Source organism: Boleophthalmus pectinirostris, unplaced genomic scaffold, assembly GCF_026225935.1.
Source record: "Boleophthalmus pectinirostris isolate CB_2022bp ecotype Guang Dong unplaced genomic scaffold, ASM2622593v1 HiC_scaffold_8, whole genome shotgun sequence".
NCBI lineage: Eukaryota > Metazoa > Chordata > Actinopteri > Gobiiformes > Gobiidae > Boleophthalmus > Boleophthalmus pectinirostris.
In genome coordinates, this window is record NW_026571515.1 from 10,315,998 (window position 1) to 10,338,751 (window position 22,754).

At 38.0% G+C, this 22,754-nt stretch overlaps 1 protein-coding gene across 1 annotated transcript in view; it reads left to right on the forward strand.

Moving 5' to 3' along the window:
- The first annotated feature begins 4,659 nt into the window (after positions 1-4,659).
- Positions 4,660-22,754, forward strand: part of kazna (kazrin, periplakin interacting protein a) — a 428,011-nt gene continuing 409,916 nt past the window's right edge. The window contains exon 1 of the mRNA XM_055165615.1: positions 4,660-4,765. Coding sequence (XP_055021590.1) covers positions 4,718-4,765 — 48 coding nt within the window. The 5' untranslated portion in view covers positions 4,660-4,717. The remainder of the gene's footprint in view (positions 4,766-22,754) is intronic.

A 22,754-nucleotide genomic window follows, 5' to 3' on the forward strand; every position in this document is an offset into this window, starting at 1 on the left:
TTTTGTATTATCACTATCGACACTGTGTGCGAGCTAGTGTTGTCACAATCCAAAAAATTCAAGTGAAGATGTTAGTAAGAAGTAGGACTGGGCGATATGGAGCCAAAAATATGTCTCGATATATTTTGCTTTATCTTAATATCTGTACAGGAAATATAACCCCACAAAAAACACTGAAAAAACAAAACAAAACATATGCCAAATTCCACAAGGTCTTTTTTTATTGAAGTGCAAAGAGGTAGTTCATGTAGGAACAAAGTGCTTCTGCGACATTTATAAACAATCCCTGTCTACAACATAATAATTTAAGTGTAAAATAAAGGACGAAATAATACACATTTCCTACTTTTCACTCAAAAACTAAACAACTTTACTCAAGCTCATCTTTGCTGTAACTCTTTTAACCGTACGATATCCAGAACCATAAGCTCCCATAGGAAGCTCGGGAGGTCCCTTATTTTAATAGATCCATGTTCCTCACCAGCGTAAGAAGCTCTGGGGTCTCCCACAATCCACTGCACAGATCAAACCGAACGCTTCTAAACACTATTGTACAAGTTACACAGCAGCAGATTATTTATTAAAATCTTCTGCATAAATAAACTTTACATAAACCATAAACCAAACTAAACCATAATGACTCTAGAGCCACATCAGCCCGTTTGAGATTATAATGTGTTTAATGCAGCTTTGCGCACATGTGTTTACGTTTTATAGAAATGAAACTTAAAACCACATGACTAATTTGCATAAACTGCGCTGTCGGTTGGACTAAAGGACACGACTCAGTGGAATATGATGATGTGGTGCTGATGGCCTTGTCTGTAAACGATGGAAAAGGTTCGTAGTGTTAGAAACGTTGGTTGGCACCGACTTCGGGCATTCACAGCGGTAGACATTTGTCTGCTGTTCATATAAGGAGGTGGGGTCGCACAGGGACGAGCACAGACAAGGCAAAACAAGCAAAATGGAGAAATCAGAATTAAATATAAGCTTTATATTGATATATACGATTTGTCAGAATCCATTTCAATTTAAAAAAATATCTCGATATATTTAAAATATCAAGATATTGCCCACCCCTAGCAAGAAGCACTAATATAGATGATACACAAAATGCTCTGTTCCACTTTGTGTTGTCATGAAGCAGTAGTTTACAAGTTTACAGCTGCCTTTTACATTTTGTTGAGTAGAGATCGGAAATTCTAGAGCTGAAATTATCCAAATTCTACCAGATTCTAGTGAAGGTGTGTGGAGTTTAAAAATACAGTGGAGCACTTCCTGTATTACCACATGACATCACAAGGTGTCACAGAGTGTTTTCTGTTTGAGAAAAACACTCAGTCTAAATATTCAGGGTGTTAAACATGTGTGAATGAAACAAAACACAACACCAGGTCTGTTTGTGATGAGGAAACAACATTACAAACTAGACATCTTTAATACAGACTATTTGTTCTATTAATAGTTAAAGCAATGACAAGTCTTTTCCTACAACATAACAAAGATTTAAACACCTATAAAAATCTTTTATGAGAAACGTTTAATATGTTTCGAGATCACAGCGGTTAAATTAAGGTCTGTTTTATTCAGCGTTTGACTGCCATCTGCTCTTCATCTATTATTTTGATGCTTCTTGCAGCTCTGAAATGTCTTTTATAATTAATATAGCTTCGCAAATCCGTTTATTTTAACTGTCGGGAAAGGCAGTAAAGGTCTTCTGTTGGCGAGTTAACTTTCAGGCCACCATGCCATTTTTAAAAGATGACTTTAGTTCATGATCCTGTGGTTTTATTTCACTGTTGTGTCTGTAAATCAGTTCCTATTCCTAATATGGACTCTGGCTTTCCCTCATGAGCTTCATTTGACTGGAGCTGAACGCTATGGGTGACTTACTTGACGTCAGATGGGCAGGTGGATTAGACAATCAGTTTATAAGGACAAAAGAAAAGAAAAAAATATATAACAAGGTCTTGAAAAACACGGATTCTGCAGAATTAACGAGTGAAGCTTTAAACTGTTTTCTTCTGGGGTGAGAGAAGTTTGATTGAGTCCAAAATGAAAGACGACCAATGAGCTCTTTCGTTTCACTGAATAAAACATGTTTGAGCCTCAAGGCACGACGGAGGAAGTGGGACAAGACTTGTATCTGTCTGTATAAAAAATACAGGGATTTTACTCAAAGGTTACTCAAGGTACTAGACAAAACAGTGAGGGTCTCAAATGTGCAAAAACAAAGCCAGTCAGTCTCTCTGTCTGGTCACATTAATATATTGATGAAAAACGATTAAGTGCACTTACTAATTGGGATGTAACGATAACCGAAATATCGTGATATCGTATCGTCAAATTTCTCACAATAATATCGTGGACCATCACAATATATCGAATTACAAGTCTCTTTGCTTAAATGAAGAGTTATGGTGCTGCAGTAGTTAAAAAAAAAGACAGAGGGAACACATAGACCAGGGGTGGGCAAACTTTTTGGCTCGGGGAACACAAAGGTTCTAAAATTTGACTGAAGGACCAGACCAGGAGCAGATGGATGGAGTGGAGAGAAAAAAATAACATGGGATATGTAGAAAACCTGTGATTGAATTTCAATTGAAAGTCATTACAAAGCATTACAACAAAATATGTCTTTCTAAAACACTGAAAATTAAATTAATAAAATATATTTTTTCATTATTATTATTATTATTATTATTATTACTAACAGTTACTATTTAAAAGCACTGAAAGTTGTTCTCCTTCAGGATATTATCATCATCACTGTCCTCCTGACTCTTTATTTCAAAAACAGTAAAAGATGCAGATCTACTTCTATTCAATGTGCGTCCCCAGAGCCAAAACTCAACAACGACCAACGCAAGGACAGAACACTGACAGCGTGCCAGTCTGCGAGCAACGTGTTCTATTTGATCTGGTGCGCATTGTTTATAATGAGTTTGTGTACATCCACATCAGTATCTCGGTTCCGATCGGGTTTTTTGAGTCATGGTGCATGTATACACACTCCATTTCAGTGCAGACTACAAGAAGAAATAACAGTTCTAAGCACTTTTAAGTCTTAGTTCTTTGGATTAAGTCTTGTCAAGGCATTTTAAGAGGAAAAAATAGCATATTAACAGTTTTGTTTGTCTCCACAAAACATCATAATAAATATTGTACCGTGAGATGTATATTGTGAAAATATTGTGCTGAGAGATTTGGATATTGTTACATCCCTAATCATGAGTCTCCCCTCCATATCATGTGCTTCCCCACGATATCGCAATAAATCTCTTATCGTGAGGTTCATACCGTGACAATATCGTATCGTGAGACTTGGGTATCGTTACTCCCCTTGTTACGACCCCAGGTTAGGTTTGTATTTTGTGGGTACGTGTGTGTGCTACTGCTGGCTCTCTACCCTCCTGTCCAGACTCCAGAGTGGGAGGGCCAACCCAACGAGCTGCATCTGATTGTGGGCGTGGCACACCACCTTTAACAGCTGGCTGCTGGAGACTGTCCCCTCTTCTCTCCACCATGCGGCCACAACTTACCTTGCATCCTGTTTTTAATATCTATTTTTGTAAACCTTTTTAAACATGTGTGGACTGTCCCTTGTTCGAACCCTGAGCCAGTTCGTAACACCCCTACTTACTGAATTATTGACTTACTAAATGATTCGCTTATTGACTTATTCACCTACAGATTTAATGTTAAGTGTAATTAACTGATTGTTGAAATGGTTTTCCCTGATGAATGTTAACCTTACTGAACTTTTGGACTTAACTGAACTTAATTTATTGAATTTGCATTAATGTGTATCTAGATGAATGACTATTTAACTCATTAATATTCTGAATATGAAAAGTTATTTGAATAAGGACTATTGTATATTTGTGCATACATTGAATTTATGTTGGGTTTAAGACCTAGTAACTTACTTTTATTTAAATTATATTTGTGTCAGGTTTTTGTTATGGACTGATTCATCCACAAATCAACTAGAAGAGATGGTGGGATTAAATAAATTTTCTTCTTCCCACTCTTTTTTGGGCAAATTTTTTATTAGTATTTATTTTTTGTGGTTGTTATTTCTGCTATGATTTCATGAATGTTTTGTGTTCCATTGTAAAAGAATGTACATTTCTTACTTGCCCAAAATAAAAACATAAATCAAACTAAACTGCCTAAGACATACCCTGATGGCGAGATAAGTATTTTGAATTTAGTTTAATCCAAGGTAATGTAATCTATCATCTTTAATCTGAATCACTGAATCATTATGGACCATACCAAGAAAACTGCAATCACTGGACTGGTTTTTATTTTCTATTTTGTTCTTGTTTTGTTGTGTTTTGCTTAAATTACTTCAATACAATGACCACAAAAACTCTAAATACTGTCTCGTGTCCATTCACTCATACTCAGACGCTCTAATTTCAATTCACAGACGACATTCTGTTCATAAACATGCTTTCATATCTTCTCACTATCACCACAAAAACCCACCAACTGAAAAATGATTGATGTAAAGACGTATTTGCCCACATACGGACCATCTGTTGCCTCAGCCCTCTCTCTAGCTTCTTCTTGCTTGTGTGTTGCAGCTGTGCAGTCGCTGAACAGCCTGAATGACCAGATTGCCAACTTCATGGTGCCCGGTCCGAAGCCCGTGGAGCCGGAGGAGGAGCCGGACTCCAGCCCCAGCCCCCCGGAGAGAGACAGCATGCACAAGTCCATGACCCTGATGAGACACCTGCTGGTAGACGCCCAGGTGTGCACCATCGTCACCGTTATCGCCGTCACAAATAAGGGCAAGGGGTGGAATTTCATGGGAACAGAGATGAATTTCTGATGAGCTCACAACATTTTATAAGCCAATGATATTCCATAGAGACGAGTGGAAGCTAAAATGCAGATTTTTGTTGTAATACAGTGAGTTCTTGGGTTTTGGGTCTAGAATTTACCATTTGGATATTTCAGGGTAAAGTACAAAGTAATCAGTCTATACTTTTGCGGTGACATCATGCTGGGTGTGTTCTGCATGTATCTCTAGTATAGTGGATTGTTCAAGCATTTACCATGGAGACGCAGTGCACACATGAGCAAAACGCTGCCAAAAAATCTCAAGAAACAATACAAAATGGATTTAAACAGCACATTTTCAGGCGCTTGTGATGCATGCGAGCGTTCATGGTCTTGTTTAGGTGTTTGATTTTCAACCAAATGGTGAGAGTGACTAACTGAAAAAAGTATACTAATGCCAGCTTCTTCTTGTGACTGTAATTACCTCCGCCAAGGAGGTTATGTTTTTGCCGGCGTTTGTCTGTTTGTTTGTTTGTTTGTTTGTTTGTCTGTTAGCAACATAACTCAAAAAGTTATGGGCCGATTTTGATGAAATTTTCAGGATTTGTTGGAAATGTGAAAAGGAAGAACTGATTTCATTTTGGGGGTGATCCGGAAGAAATCCTGGATTCTGGATCACTTTGAAATTTTAGTTAACATTGTGGTAAATGGGGCCAAACTTTTGTTTCTCAGTATCTCGGTTAATTATTGACCAAACCCCATGAAATTTGACTCAGGGATGGACAATGGGATCCTCTTTCATATTCCAAAGGCTGATCCGGATCTGATCCAGAAGACTGATTTTATCTCAATTTATATAAAAATGGGGGTAGTCCTTGGCGGAGGTCTGCGCTCTCTGAGTGCTTTTCTAGTTTTATTTGTGAGAGGCTTGTTGATCATCATAAATCAGTTCACCTGTTGTTGCAGCTAAATCAGTTTTTTATGGTTTTTAAGGTTATGTTAAAACTAAGATCAGATTCCACCGATTGTGGTATAAAAGACGCCACACACTACGAGGGTTGGGTGGTATGCAAATTTTGATACCGTTAAACTCTGAGGATTTTACCAGAGTATACAGTATTACTGTATTACCAAAATGTTTTAGTACGACTTTGGTAAGCTACGAAGCTCCACTGCTATACGGTCTATGTGTATGACCTGACTTATAATTGTATTTATTTATTTACTTTATTTGAGACAGCGCACAATTTTTACATAATCTCTGAGAAGTTTCACACGAACCATCTCCAACGCGATACGCACAGAACAAACTCACCATCAGCCGCACATCCAAAGAACACTCATATTCCACGGAGTCGTGTCGTTTAGTCCGACAGAATCTGAACCGCATCAGCGCACAAGGAGCGAGCTGTTTTTATCAGCGCTTTATAGTTTATGCAAATGAGCCATGTGGTTTTAAGTTTAGTTTCTACAAAATGTAAACAAAACAAATGTGCGCCTGAAGCCAAAATGCTGCCAAAGTAGTAGCATTTTAGTAGTACTAGTACTAGTATTTTTTTTGGGACTAAGTACTAGTATTTTCTTTGGGACCAACTCGCTTGTGGCCGGACTTGCCGTCTTGTCTTGGTCTCTCTTATGAGCGTCACGTGACAAAGGAACGAAACTAATCGAACGTCGTCTCCCCACACAGTTAAAAGAAACATTATAGACACTATTAGTTTTAAATCGTCTCAGCATTAAATTGAAATTACAACCACACATTCATTTGTGCCGAGCAAACAAATTTCTGTATCATTAAATTGTAATATTACATGAGGTCCTTACGGGCTGCAGATTTTTTTAATGACGGTAATGAAACTGATACCATTGCTACTTTTTGATACCATGAGATAATGTCATACCGTATTACTGTCCAACACTAAACACTACAGGATTTTTCGGTCTTAAACGATTTTTAAACATGCAACAAAAAGTTCTCACCACAGACACGAGGAGAATCTTAAGGGATTTTAAATATCCAATCGCAAAGACTGCAGCACGACCACAGGCTGTAAAGTTGTGAGCGCACCTCATGTCTGTTTTTTCCTGTACTGTAAAAACACTTGCTTTGAGACTCTTGAGTGTTCAAAAGATCAGAGCATTGCACTTCTAGTTTAGCTGAAAGTCAAAACGGTGTTATTATTATGATTTGTGAAATGTTGTGCCAAACTTCAGATACATGATTTTTAATGCACAGATGGCGATAAAGTGAAGTAAAGTAGAGTCACAACTGCTAATCTGCAGCTTCACCTCGATCCGTGCGCTGTCTGGGTGTAAACAAACACACGTGAGGAACTACTCTTGCCTTTTTACTTTTAAAGAACACTTCAAACTGGATTAACTGCGCTGTTTTGTGGACTGGATGTCATTATTTGTGGAGGACAGTTTCTATGGATAATGTGGATGAGATGCTGCAGTTTAAATTTCCAACTTTACAAGAGATGAGTCATAAAATCTCATTATTTTTGCTATTTCCTGAGTTTGTATCTTGCTCCTCTGTGTCCCTCACTCCTCTGCCCCTGACGCTGTTTTATTGGCTGTTGCTGTGTTTAAGATCTGACAGAGCAGCTCAGAGTCACACAGACGCCACACACGAGGAGCGCTGCGGTCTTCAAAATCGCACCCGAAGACACAAAGTTGGGTCACACCTCTCTCAACTCGAGGAGAAGCAAATCGCAGCCAAAATCGTGTAGTCCTGTAGTGTGCGGCAGTCTTTAGTTTTAATTTTTCTCACTACGGTACAATTCTCTTTCACCTGATGCTGCTCCTCTTTCGCGCCTCATGTCCTCTGCTGCAGATGGCTGCTCTGCACACAGACTGGTGTTTCTGAGGTGTTTCCAGAGTGAAAATATTTACTGTAGCTAAATTGGCTCCTCACAGCAAGGGCACACTTCCATTAGAAAAATCAATTGCCACTTAAAGTCCCTTGATACAATAGTTTGCTGCTTAATTCTTTGCTAGAAGCTTCCTTTTCCTGGACCCAGTTCATCCTTTACAGTATATGTTTGAGTTAGGGATGGGCATTCGATGAAATTTCATTAATCAATCGTCAACAAATTTATTCAACAACATATAAACCGTAGCCACTCTAGAGCCACATCAGCCCGTTTGACATTATAATGTGTTTAATGCAGCTTTGCACAAGTCTCACAGAAAGGAAACTTAAAACTGCACGACTAATTTGCATAAACTAAGCAAAGAAAAAAAACAGCTCTTGTGCACTGATGTGGTTCAACTTCTGTCAGATTGAAGGACACGACTCAGTGGAATACAGGTTAGTGTGACCATATTTGTGTTTGTCAAAACCAGGACACCGTACGGGGGATGGGAGGTGGGGCCTCGTCATCGACATTGAGCTACTCTCACCTGGCAAAGCTTTTTAATGTTTTTACACATGTGCCTGCTTTGTACACTGTGCACATGGACTCCCACTTGTCTCGACCGGGACGAAAAGCGAGGAGTTTTTGGTACAAGTCACCGTTAAATGCACATTTGCGCTTCGACTGTCTGTGTCTGCTCGCTCCTTATGAGTTACAGAGAGCTATGAGAGACTCTCAGTTTAATGGTCCAATGAAAGGTAATGAAAACCTGAACATTTGCATCACTTTATTAAAAAAGCCCGGACGGCCAGGACAAGACATGGAAAACAGACATGTCCGGGGAAAAACGGACGTTTGGTCACCCTACAGCACAGCAACCTACATTCGGTTTGTCAATTAAAAATGAACGTAATTGACGAAATTCTTAATGGTCAATTATCGATTAATCGACTAATCATGCCCATTACTAGTTTGAGTATCTCTCACTAAAAGGTAAATGACAGAGGGTTTAAAGGGCCTATTTTACGCTATATTATTTCCTTATCTATGTTATGATTAGGGCTGAGTATCATTAAGAAGTTGCCAATATGATGCATAAATCGATACATAGGTCACGATAAGATACATATCTCGATGCAGTGCACTTTTGATTCGATATGATATATTTCAAACCGATTTGATACGATTCAATAAAAACAAATTTCTAAAACATGACTGTGATCCTCAAAATCTTTGTCAAACCACTTTTTGTGCAAAGTGATTATAAAACACAAACATTTTAATCACCAAAACACTGAAAATGTCAAATGTGCCGCATAAAAGAGTTTCCTTCCTCTAAACAAACAACAAAACTGTAGCGCTGTAACAAAATACTTTAGTAAAATATACCAAAAAATACTCTTGGTGATATATCGATACTGTATCATCACATTAAACAATACGATATATCGATATTTTGATATTTTTGCACATTCCTACTAATGATGTTATCTCCTCGTCACAAACAAACCCGGAGTTTCAATAGAAAACACTCTGTTCCACCTTGTGATGTCACGTGTCTGTGTTTTTAAACTCCACGCACCTTCACTAGAATAATTTGGATCATTTCAGCCCTGGAATTGCCGATCTTTACCGATCTAAACGTAAAAGGTAGCTTGAAAGGTAACTTGAAATCTACAGCTGCATGACATCACGAGGTGGAACAGACCATTTTGAGCTTTGCAGGTGTAGACAGACTAATAATAAAGTGTTACTCAAACGTGTGTGAATGAAACAAAACACAGCTCCAGGTGTGTTTTCGATGAGGCAGTAACTTTAATTTTAACATGTCCTAAAGCTCACAAGATTCATTTTAGTGTAATATAAGACCGGAAAAGAGAAATGACAGAGGAGTAGCGTTGACACTGTTTAAATGAACTGTGAAGAGTTTAGAACTGAGCAAATGGTATTTTTGATGAACCAGATTCACTTGTATTCAGAAAGTGTCAAGTTCTCTGTGGAAGTGCGGACTCAGGCATTTTCCAGGAAGCAGTCTGTTCACTTTTGTTGCACCTGATGACAGACCATTATATGTGGGCCAATTTTCAATAATACTTGTCCAGTCAGTGTCAGAAATTCATGGAGGTGTGTGTAGATTGGATAATTCTTTGGTGCTTCATTTTTTCCTGCTCGTACTGTGTAATGTAGCCAGTCCATTACTTGGGCCTAGGGCTAGTTAAAAGGTAAAATGAGGAACTGAAACAAAGTTTTAGAAATGTTTATTGAAAATTAATGTGCAGATGAAGTTACCTGAAAAAGAAAAGGAAATAAGTAAAAGTAAAGTGCATTTAAATTGTAAAAGTAATTCTAAAGTGATTGTACTTGCCCTCTGGTGTGGTCTGCCTCAGGTGCTCCGGCCAAAAGAGTCCCCGGGGAGTCAGAGCACCTTAAGAAGGTTCCAGGGCAGCCAACCATGTTGTTTGGAGGAGGGGAGCACAAAATTTTTACTTTTTCTATTTGGTATTTTAAAACTTACACTGCTAATTTAAATAAAGATAGACATATATTTTTGTAAGTAATATATAATTGGATATTGTTTGGGCACTGTTTTTGATAATTAGCTTTTAAATATTAAATGTACAGATTATGGGTACTTACCTGCTCGTTAAAGTGGCGTCTCCCAATTAGCACAGGGCCTTTAAAAGAAGCCAGCCTCACATTGTTCAGGGAGGTGCTGTGTGAGCGCAGGTACTGCCATGCCTGTTTTTATTTTTGGAACTTTTGTAAATAGTTTTTTGTCTTGTTGGGAATAAATGCACTGGGATCTGCACAGAAAACTGGCTCAACTTGACTCTGTTCCTCTTCAAACCGCTAAGGTTGCCACCAGGCTATTACATACTGATTTCCAAATGTATGTTTAAAGGTCCTATATTACGCAAAATTTACTCTTGTGAGCTTTAAAGGTTGTGTAGAGGATTTTTTAAGGGAAGAGAAATACAGTGAGTTCTTTTTTCAAATGTTGTGCATGCGTGACACCACCTTCCTCGGCAGAAACATCTCCTCCCGCCTCTTTACTCTAAAAATCACGTTTGTTTACATCCAGTGCGTGTTCAGAATTACTGTTTGAAGTGACCTGTCTAGAAATATTTTAGCGACCAACACTCTGGTTCCGGTCTGGTCCCGGACCTGGATCAGTCCTGGTTCAGTCCGTATGCAGTGTAAAAGTCCGGCATCGCACTCACGGAAGTCACGTAAACGGGAAACGGCCGTTATCCGTTTTTTCCATTCTTCATTTAAACACAAAATCGAAAACTGAAAAAACAAATCATTATCCGTTTTTTCATTTTGGTTTTGGAGACAAATAATGAAGAAAATTGTTATTTTTTCGTTTTCTTATTTTTGGTTTTATATTGAAAAAACGAATGAACGAATGATACACGGATTTTTCACATTTACTTCATTAGAGTTTGGGAATTCCAGCTCTAAATCCACTCATCTTTGTAAAGATTCGTCAAGGCGTGTGGTTCTGGCTGACCGGGTAACCAACTTGGAGTCTAATGAGCCCATTTAAGAACCACACCATGATGCATTTTGCTTGTAAGCCTTTTCCTCGGCGCTATAATTGACCGCCATAACTTGTATTAAAAAAAACTCAGTTGATTGAGTGATAGAAATAGTATTAGCATATTATTCCACAGCAGCTGGGATAATTGGTCACACAGTCATTAATTTCACTGACAAATCTTTATCAGAAGGGCTGCGGGTTTTACAGCAGTGACGAGCAGATGTGTTGAGGTCAGTGGAGCGAAACACCTGATTTGACTGTTAATCTTATCTACGGAGTGAGGAAAAGTTGAGAAGAAAAGTGTAAAAATACAAATGATAGCTGTGAATTCCTTCGGGGGAAAATTGCATCCAAAATTCAAGGACAATTTCCACGGAAGGAACACGTTGTAATGGCACTGTGTAACTTTTCCAGAGGGGGTCCGCAACCTGTTGGTCTCCATGGAGATGTTAATGTTTTGGTTAAAATTATCCACAGTATGGCTTTAAACTAATCTGTCTTGAATTTATTTAACTACAGGTGCTCAAAATATCTCAAAAAACATTACTGTATTTTCCGGAGTATAAGTCGCACCAGCCAAAAAATGCATAATAAAGAAGAAAAAAACATATATAAGTCGCACTTTTTGGGGGAAATTTATATGATAAAATCAGACCAGGAACTGACATTTCATCTGGAAAGGCAAGTTATAGTACCGTGTTTTTTGAATTGCACTTTTTTTCATGGCGTGGGTGGTCCTGCGACTTATACTCTTAGTTATATATTAAAAATGTTCACAATGAAGCCACGAGGGACTCTAGGCTTGTGTAGGCTTCAGTATCTGCTGCTCCTGTTACTCCTGTACCACTGTCACTTCGTCCTCTACTGCACATGTCTCCTGCAGAAAAAGCCACTGTCCTGCTGCAAGTAGTGAAATATTCAGACTAAAATGGTAATTGAGCAGCAGAAATAAAGTTTGGAGTGAGCGAGAAACTTGTGAGGGACTGGCGGAAAGCGGGGATGGAGAACACAGCTTCACGGCCACCGGGAGGATGCATTATGTAACTTTCTTGGAAGTCACTGGATGAATCGACAAAGCCTGGACTTCAGTAACAACAGAAACCATCCTGTCGGGATTCAGAAAGGCCGGAATAATTCTAACTGGAACTGATGCCGAGACTGTTCATATGTGACGTTAACAGCCTGTTGTTCTCTGTTCTATTGTTTTTACTATAACTTGCCTTTCAAGATGAAATGTCGATTTTTGGTCTCTGATTTTATGAAATAAATTTCCCCTAAAAGTGCAACTTATATATGTTTTTTTCTTCTTCATTACACATTTTTGGCTGGTGCGACTTACACTCCGGAGCGACTTATTTTCAGTGGTTCAGAAGTAATGGTGCGATCGACTGACATGACACAGACAGGACAGAGGCTCTTTCTGCAGGAGACATGCGCAGTAGAGTGAAATGACAGTGGTACAGGGAGGAACAGGAGCAGCAAATATTGGCACACAAGACTAAAGCCTCTCGCGGCTGTCGGGGTGAAAATTTTAATATATAAGTCACACCGGAGTATAAGTCGCAGAACCACAGGACCAAAAAAAAGTGCGACAAAAATGTGGTAAATGTTACTGTGAGCGGGGTCGCCTCTTCATACATCTAACCTGTAAATTTCCTTGCAAGTTTCAGTTGAGATTCCTAAGTTAATCGCCATACTGTGGAACATTTTAGGCACATCTCCATGGACACAAGAAGGTGACACATTGCACCTTCAAACCTTCATTTGACAAAATCAGGTTGTTGTCATGTGTTTGTATTAATCTAATCCTAACTTATTTAGAGAAGTTTGAGTCCTTTTTGTATAGTTGTAATAGTTGCCAGGTAATATTTATGCAATCCTCTCGAAGGACGTAAGATTACAACCTAATAATAACTACTAAAATGAAAAAACAAAACAAAACAAAAAAAACAGGTAAGATTTGTAGTCTGTCATACGTCCTTTAGAATAGAATATCTTTAATGGATGAAGTGAAGGTGTGTGGAGTTTAAAAACACAGTGGAGCACTTCCTGTATCACCACATGACATCACAAGGTTGAACAGAGCGTTTTCAGTTTAAGATAAGCGTAAACATGCAGAGTTTGTGTGTTAAAACATGTGTGAATGAAACAAAACACAACTCCAGGTCTGTTTGTGATGAGGAAACAACATTATGACATGGATCAAAAAACAGCGTAACATGGGCCCTTTAAGAGTCTTTCAAAAATCTATATTATTTTAATATATGCCACTTTTTTGCCACTTTGGTCTTTTTGTTCCCTGTTTGCCACTTATCCTTTTACTTCTTGAGGCAGAAAATCATGTTTAATTCACGGCTTAAATCGTCCGGGAGCACCTGAGACATGCGGAGACTACAGAGTGAGTCGTGATTGACAAGCTCAGGTCTGCCCTCTTCTTCTCTAAAGACTGAACGAAGACAAAATAGGAGCGGACATTTTTCCTCCAACGCTACACAGTTGTCTATATGTTGCTTTATTTGCACAAAATGATAAAGTGGCTGGAGGATGTATAAAAGCGACATACAAACAAATGCCTTAAAAGGATCTACATAAGACAAAACTGACCTGTGAGCTTTTGGAATCCGTGTATCGTTTCGTTCATTTGTTTTTCAAAATAAAACTAAAAATAAGAGAACAAAAAACAACTATTTTCTTCATTGTTTGTCTCCAAAACCAAAAACAGATAATGATTCGTTTTTTCAGTTTTCAATTTTGTGTTTAAATGAAAAATGGAAAAAAAAAAAAAAAACTACAAAAAAATTGACTTAAACTGTGATGCCGGACTGAACCAGGACTGAACCAGGACTAAATTGGTCTGGTCCCGGTCTCAGTCCCGGTCTCAATCCCAGTCTGGTCCCAGGCTCGTCCAAGGCTGGTCTCGGTCTGGTCCCGGTTTCAGTTCGGGTTTCAGTCCTGGTTTTGTCCTGGTCTCAATCACGGTCTGGTCCCGGTCTGGTCCTGGTCTCAGTCCCCATTTCAGTCCTGGTCCTGTTCCCGGTCTCAGTCCTGGTCTGGTCGCCTTTTCACGCTCTCGCTCCCTTCCTGCGTACAGCGAACACAAGCCCCTCCCACAGTGCGGCTGATTAGAAGAGCAAGACCAAACGTGAAGCAAAAACGAGTCTAAATTTGTGTTACAGTGTTGGCACAAAGCAGGTCTACAGCATAGAGCGGATCTACAGAACAGACCTACTGCCACATTTGGCTGAAGTTTGAGTAACAAAAGTGCACAAATGCATCTGTGTTTGTCACGATGTGCGTTTGGTTTGGGTAAACGTGCAGAGGCTGGTAAATATCACTGCAAAACCAGAAAAGAATGAAACTCCAGTTTGGAACTTTAAAAAACAGGTTTAAAAATCGTCCTTCACTTTTTTCACAGTTTTGTGTAAAGTGCCAGAGGAAGTTCTCTTAAAGAAGAGGTTCTCAAACTGTGGGTGAGGGTCCAAAAAAGGGGCACAGAGTGTTTCAGTGCAGTTTGTTTGGCTTTGTATTAGGTAGATCATTATGACTTGATCATTTTGCACGCTGAAAAAGTGTGAACACCCCTGGTTTAGTATATAGTTTCTATTCTAAGGAAAACTTTAGTAATTCACAAAACACTAACTCGAGGTTTGTGGTGCTTGTGGCTGCAGCGAGAGAAAACAGGAAGCTACGAACAGGAAATGACTAACTCTAAAGCAGATTTATCCTCAAACAAACTACTCTAAATATACAACATGGTTAAACTAGATGAACTGCAATACATAAAATAAACAAAAAGCAGAATTAAACACTTTTTAATAGTTATTTTGCATGTACAATGAGTCACAGAAGTCATTTATTCATCTCTTTTATGGCTCAAATCTTACAGTAACAAAACATTCCTCACTATTATTTAAAATACAAAACATTGAACCCCCCAAAAAATGATTGTTCCATCTCATGTATTGAAGAATAGTCACTAGTCAATATAGTAATTATCATGACAGGCCTAATTATGCTCTGAAATACAATATGCACAGTGGAATAAACAGGAAACAGCTGCTGACGTACTTAACTCAGCATGTCAGTCACCAACTCCAGGAAATACAGCTGTTAATCACAAGAACGAGTGAGCATTTAGTGAGAAATTATTGCTTCTTGTTTTCATATTCTCTTTGTGGTAAAGTTTGGAATCACAGGGTCCCAAACCATTCGATACGATACTCGATACATGACTCACGATACGATAATTATCACAATATGGCGATACGTGCGATCAGGGCAGTAGACGGGGGGCAAAGGGGACTGTTGTTAATTTATATTTGAGGGGGGCCCATGTGACGCTTCTTGCCTCGGGCCCCCAAATTTCTGTTGACGCTCCTGCATGCGATAATCATGATACTCTGTGATGTACTGCTGTTTTTTTAAGAAACCAAATACATTTTAGCAACAATATTTCTTTGTTAAACCACCACTTGTGCAAAGTTAATATGAAATACATTTATTTTAATGAACCAAACAGTGAGCATATCAAGAGTATTACATAAACAAGTTTCCTTCCACTAAATGAAGTAAAATTATGTTACGGTCACAAACAAATTACTAATGACAATAATAATAAGAGATACCAAAAAAGTACTATACTTTTACCTGATATATAATATAATAGTAATACCATTATACTATATATCAGGGGTTGCCAACCTTTTTCCTCATGGTACTTTTACAAAATGAAAAGACCAAAAAGCTCCTCATTTTAGCGGTCACAAGAAACTAAGTAAATCTAAGAGCCACGGTCTTAGCTTGGGTACAGTTTGTACAGACGTTTATACATTTATTTAGTGCACAACTTTAGTGATCAAAATGATACATTTACAGTGGTAATAGCCTTTTAATCAACGCAATTTTAGTTATTCAGCACAATTCGTTTCAGTCAGAAATCTCTTGGCGAGCTACTTGGAAGAGAGTGGAGAGCTACTGGTAGGGCTGGGGGATATGGAGCAAAAAAAATCTCTCCATATATTTTGATATATCTGAATATACGATATATATCTCGATATCTGTACAGGAAAAATAACCCCCCAAAAAACTCTCACAAAAACAAATATGCCAAATTCCAAAAGGTCATTTTTTTATTGATGTGCAAGAGGTCGGCAGTTCATGTAGGAACAAAGTGCTTCTGCCACATTTAAGATTACAAAAAATCCCTGATTACATAAATAATAATTTAAGAAATAATACATATTTCCTTCTTTTCATTCATAAGTAAAATAACTCAACTCAAGCTCATCTTTGCATTAACTCTGTAACAGTACAATAACCATGAGCTCCTTCAGCAGAGGAAGCTCGGGAGGTTCATTATTTTAACAGATCCATGTTCCTATCCAGCAGTGAGGAGCTCTGAGGCACTTCACAGTCCACTGCAGATCAAACCCAACGTTTCCAAACACTGTTGTACAAGTTAAACTGCAGCAGATTATTGATTAAAATCTTCTGCATAAATAAATTTTACATGACTAAACTTTACAACGTTTAAAGCATAATGACTCTAGAGCCACATCAGCCCGTTTGAGATAATAATGTATTTAATGCAGTTTTGCCACATGTGTTTACGTTTTTACAGCTACTGGTAACTCCCGAGCTACAAGTTGGAGACCCCTGCTATATATATTGATCAGTGGTGGAAGGTATCAAAGTACAAAAGTAAAAGTACAATTCTTAAGTACAATTTTTAGGTTCTGTACTGTTAATTTTACAGTGGATACTTCTTACTTTTACTTCACTACTTCACATTTGAGAACAGGAATCTGTATTTTCTACTCCACTACATTTTAAATCTGGACTGAAAAGTAAAAAATACTTTTCTTTACGGTTTAAGACCTGCTGAAATGGCTAAGACTTATTTTTAGCACATTTAGTTTGAGTTAATGTCCCAACTTTGAGCAAACCAAATACACAGAAACACAAAAACAGCTGGAAAAATTAAGTTGAATCACATAAAATCAGCAAAATTCTTCAAAATCATTACATTTGATGCTTTAATTGTTCTAAAAATCTCTGCAAAATACTTTTTATTTTCTCTTAAAGTACAGTTTTGAACAGGTACTTCGATAGTTTTACTTCAGTAGATGTTTTCATGTGATACTTTTACTTGAATAATCTTTTGCTCTGTATCTGTACTTTTACTTAAGTAGGAAAATTGAGTACTTCATCCACCACTAATATCAACACATTAGTTCACGATAATTAAGCCGTATCACCAAATTTCAATATTTTTATGTGTGCACACCCCGGCTTTGCTGTGTGTAGCTCTTCTTTAGCAAAAACAGAAGATTTGAAGCAGCTCTGTGACACTTTTGGGGTTGAAACTGTGACTTTGACAGTGTCTTAGGATTAGACAGTGAGTAATGGGACACATCCGACCTCACCTGACCTCTTCTTCAACCAACCGTAAACAGCTGCCAGTCACTTTCACACCGAGGCCAAGGGCGCAATGAGTCAATATTGTGTCTTTGGAAGGATAATGCAAGGAAAAAACATACTTACTGTGCTAAATCTTCTAACCTTTGCATTACGGTTTTTAAAATCAGTTTCCATAAAGATGTTATTGCTTTGAATGTTCCACAAGCTGCAATGACCCAGCCTGATTCATCAGCCGGTTTCACTTTGTGGAAACCGTTTGACCTCGCACCATTAGGATTCTTTCGCTCAACGGTTGGCGAGTACTTTTTTATTTAACCAGTGGCTGCTATTTGATTGTGATGTATGTAATGTGCAATAACATCTTTCCCCTTGATAAAATTTACCAAACATTCTCTTTGTTCCGGCTTTAAATCCTCGATCTCGGGAATCGTTGCCAACACAGAACGTCTGTCTTCTTCTACATCCATCTCGACCGATTTGTTTACTGTTGTGCTGTACCACAAAAGGGACCAGACAGACACTTGAGTTTGACGTCATGGCTTCACAGATCTTCACTGATTGGCCGGTGTGCGGTCTACAACTTCCAGGGTTCTTGCAAACCGTCTAGTGTATTCTGATTCATGATCTAGTCGCTGGAGAGAAATGAAATAGGTGGAGCCAGCCTGGCTAACGATGACCGCGCTCACAGTAAGAAGGCATATTTCTTGCTGTAATTTTGGGTAATGAAAACACCTATATCTGGTCCGGTCAAGTGGTAACGGAGGGAAACGGGCAGATTTTTTACATTCAAATGTCTCTTATTCAGAAACTAGAGGGACTATTGAAATAAGTAAAGTATCAGAATGTAGGAAAGAGTTACACTCCAACAGGGTAAAGTTAAACCTGTGATATTCTTTCAAGTTGTTGACAAAAAATTAAAAAACTCATGTCGGTAACGGAGGGAATGAAATATGCAGCACTTTTTAGACAATAAATACAAACAGTGATAACTCTTGGTTCTCACTTACATATCCTTAACAAACTGGTTTGAATATTTGCTTCATATAGTTTTCTACCATATGGTACAAGATTAGGTTGAAAAACCTCTTACTTTTTGACTCATGAGATTTTTTATTAAGAAAGGTCATGGTCACGGAGGGAAAAGTAAAGAAAAAGAAAATTGTGCAAACAAGTAGAAGGTGCATGATTTTGCATAATTTGTCGCTTTTTTCTTCCGAATACTTTAATATTACTTCAAAACGAAAGGAAACTATTTCTATAAAATATGTCAGTCCTTCCAAGCAAATTTTTTTCATTTTAGATCCTTTTTTTTTTTTTTTTGAAAAGTCATGTACCTTCATCAACAGTTCAAAGATGGAATAACACAAGATATGATGAAATACATCCATTTATTTACATGATTTGCAGGTCTTTGAAATTTGGGAAATAATTTTTGTTCCATGTTTCATTCATGGTCTGTTTAAAACGTATGTAACTACAGAACCAAAAATGGTACAGAAAAAAGGTCAACAGTTTGATAAACTAGAGTACATATGTATCTGTTCAATACATTTTTATATCAGATGCATTAACTTGAATTTTTGGCCTTGCTGTTTACTTCTGCTTGACCGGGCCCATTTGTAAACATGGAAATGGATAGTTTAATGATATACTGTGGAACATTTCAAGTTATAGGTCCAATGTGTCTTTTATACTGAACTCACAACTACCAACTATACATAAATTGACATGTTTATTCTTTATTATTACGCTATTTTCTGATCTGTTATAATGTTGTTTCCTCATCACAAACAGACCTTTTTGTTTTGTTTTGTGTTTTTGTTTAACACACACACCCTGCAGAGTTCTTCTCTCAAACAGAAAATATCCATTTACACCTTGTGATGTCATGTGGTGGAAGTGCTTCACTTTGTTTTTAAACTCCATACACCTTCACTTGATTCATTTGTTCAATTTCAGCTCAGGAATTGCCAATCTCTACTGAACTAAAGGTAAAAGGAGCTGTTAACTATCATGACATCATAAAGTGGAAAAGAGCATTTTGAGCTTTGGAGATGTAGGACTAATAATAATAAACAACTCAAACGTGTGTAAATGAATCAAAACACAACTCGAGGTATGTTTTTGATGAGGTAACAACATTGTAACATGTCTTAAAGTTTACAAGAGTCTGTTTTGTGTAATATAGGACCTTTTTTTGAAGATTTAAAATTTTTACATCAAAGAGTAAACAATGATATTCAAATACTACATACAATTTAACATATAATTTCACCTTAAAATCAGAAACTATTCCATTCTTTTTACCACTGGTTGAGAAACACTGGTTTAAACCCTATAAAAATACGGATTACAATGAATGGAAATGAATTGTCTAGTCTAGTCCATGTAAGATGTACACGCACAATGACGGACAGTTGCAGTTATCCCCCTGCGTGTAAAACAGACAATGGTGTGATGTGATCTGGGGTCAGTGGGGCCCCTCTCCAGTCGGGACCCCAGCTGGCCCCCAAGAGCACACTGTGATCCATGCATTAAACATGAGGCCAAACCCATCCGCCCAACTGCCCCATCTGCCCCCACGGCCCCATCTCAGTACTGCACGAGGTAATTTTGATGTAGTACTGTTCATCCTTCCGCACCTGACTCATTCTGTTCAGATGACATTTTTTTCTTATTTTGTTTCCAGTTTAAAGGTCCTATTGACGTTTCATTCACACACTCTTGAGTAATCCTAAATTATTCATTTGTCTACATATTCAAAGCTTAAACTGGTCTGTTCCACCTTGTGAGGTCATGTGTTGGTAGTTTTCAAGTTAACAGCTCCTTTTACCTTTTGTTCAGTAGAGATTGGAAATATCAGGACTGTAATTATCCAGTTGATTCTAGTGAAGGTTTATTGCGTTTAAAAACATATTGGAGCACTTACTGTATTACTACTAGGGCTGGGCAAAAATACAAATTTTTTAATCGCGATTAATCGCATGTTATACGCAAAGCCAATTAATGAATTAAAAAGTAGAGTATAGTGCTCTTTTATTGGAAATGTAAATGAAAGAGCCACACATTTGTTGTGCAAACAGCATTTCTTTCACGGGGGAACCTCAGAGTCTACAAGGTGTTCAGTGAAGGCTCAAGAAAAAATACTGAATGGACGTTTGTACTACTAATATATTTATTGAATATTTTTTATGCTGTGAGTAATGAACAATACACTAGTAATAATTTCTAGATCAGTGTTATAAACTTGGACTGATATTTCTTAGGAACAAAGGGTTAATATAATGGAATGGAAATGGACCAATCACATTTTTTCTTCCAATGGCATCTGGGTAAATCAGTGACTCCAGCACTGAACTAAAGAAATAAGCTCAGCTCAGAGCGCACGGCTGGTCCGGCCGGAGCCGGAGCCTGCGGCTGAACCCACGGCCGGGCCCGCGGCTCGCGGAGGCTTGGGCACGTTGCTCACGTGGTCAGAAAAAAGTGTAAGAAAGTGTAAAGAAAGACGTCAAACTTAAAGAAACGCTCGTGGTGGACTTTTTCAAAATAAAAGCCAGTGAGAAACAGATGTTTACAATAAATAAATAAATAAATAATAAAAACTGCATTAACGGCGTTAAAATAATTGATGGGGTTAATGACTTAATTAGTTAACGCAAAGTTAACGCGTTAACGTGCCCGGCCCTAATTACTACATGACATCACAAGGTGGGACAGGGTTTTCAGTTTGAGAGAAAAACACCTAAATATGCAGGGTTTGTGCTTTACACATGTGAATGAAACAACACAGCTCCAGGTCTGTTTGTGATGAGGAAACAACATTATAACTTACCGTATTTTTCGGACTATAAGTCGCACTTTTTTCATTGTTTGGTGGTCCTGTGACTTATACTCCAGTGTGACTTATATTTATATGTATATTAAAGTTTTCAGACTGACAGCCGCGAGAGGCTCTAGGCTTGTGTTTCAGTATCTAGTACTACTATTACTCCTGTACCACTGTCACTTCACTCTACTGCGCATGTCTCCTGTAGAAAAAGCTGCTGTCTTGCTGCAAATAGTGAAATATTCAGCCGAAAATGGTAATCAAGCAGCAGAAAGAAAGTTTGGAATGAGCGAGAAACTTGTGAGGGACTAGCGGAAAGCGGGACTGGTCAGAACACAGCTTCACTGTAACTGGGAGGGTGCACCATGCAACTTTCCTGGAAGTCACTGATTGGATCGACAAAGCCTGAACTTCAGTGACAACTGAAACCATCCTGTCAAGATTCAGAAAAGCCAGAATAATTCTAACTGGAACTGATGCTGAGTCTGACAGCAGCTACACAGAAGAGGAAGGGGCGCTCTTCCTTTACCATTAACGCCTGTTCATCTGTCTGTTTGCAATGGTGAAATGTCTCTGAAATACATTTCCCCAAGAAGTGCGATGTATAGTCCGGTGTGACTTGTATATGTTTTTTTCTTCTTCATTGCGCATTTTTTGGCTGGTGCGACTTATACTCCGGAGTGACTTATAGTCCGGAAAATATGGTAGATCAGAAAATAGTGTAATATTGGTCCTTTAATCTGCAAAAAGTATTTCTAGCATAGGTTAAAATGATTCTATAAATCTTGAATTGTGTTATTTTTTCATGGTATTTGAACAAATAAGATAAGCATGATTTCCCAAATGTCTCTCAAATGCATATCTTTTCCTCTCATCACAATCAAATAAATGCTCTTGAATATGGACAGCCCAAATTATTGAAAATCAGACACTAATCGATACTAAAACTTGTATTTAAATTAGATACTCATTTGAGCAGGTATCAATACTAAAAAAGTCACATTCACAGGACAGAAATGAACCTTAACTGAGCTTTAGAATGAAATTTAAAAGAAAGTACTACGACTTAATGTTGAAAATAAATGTTGAGTATTTTCCTTAGTATCAAAATAGTTAGAATTTTTTTAGTATCGTGACAACACTATTTGCCTAATACGTGGATTAACCTGTATTGTACTGAGCGGAGAGAAAAACAGCAGAGTGTAACACCTCTTTAAACACAATTTCCCATCAGTCCCTTCTGTACGAGTGCTTTGACCCTATCACAGGTCAACTACACTCTCTAATGAAGAACTGTATATTTCCAGAC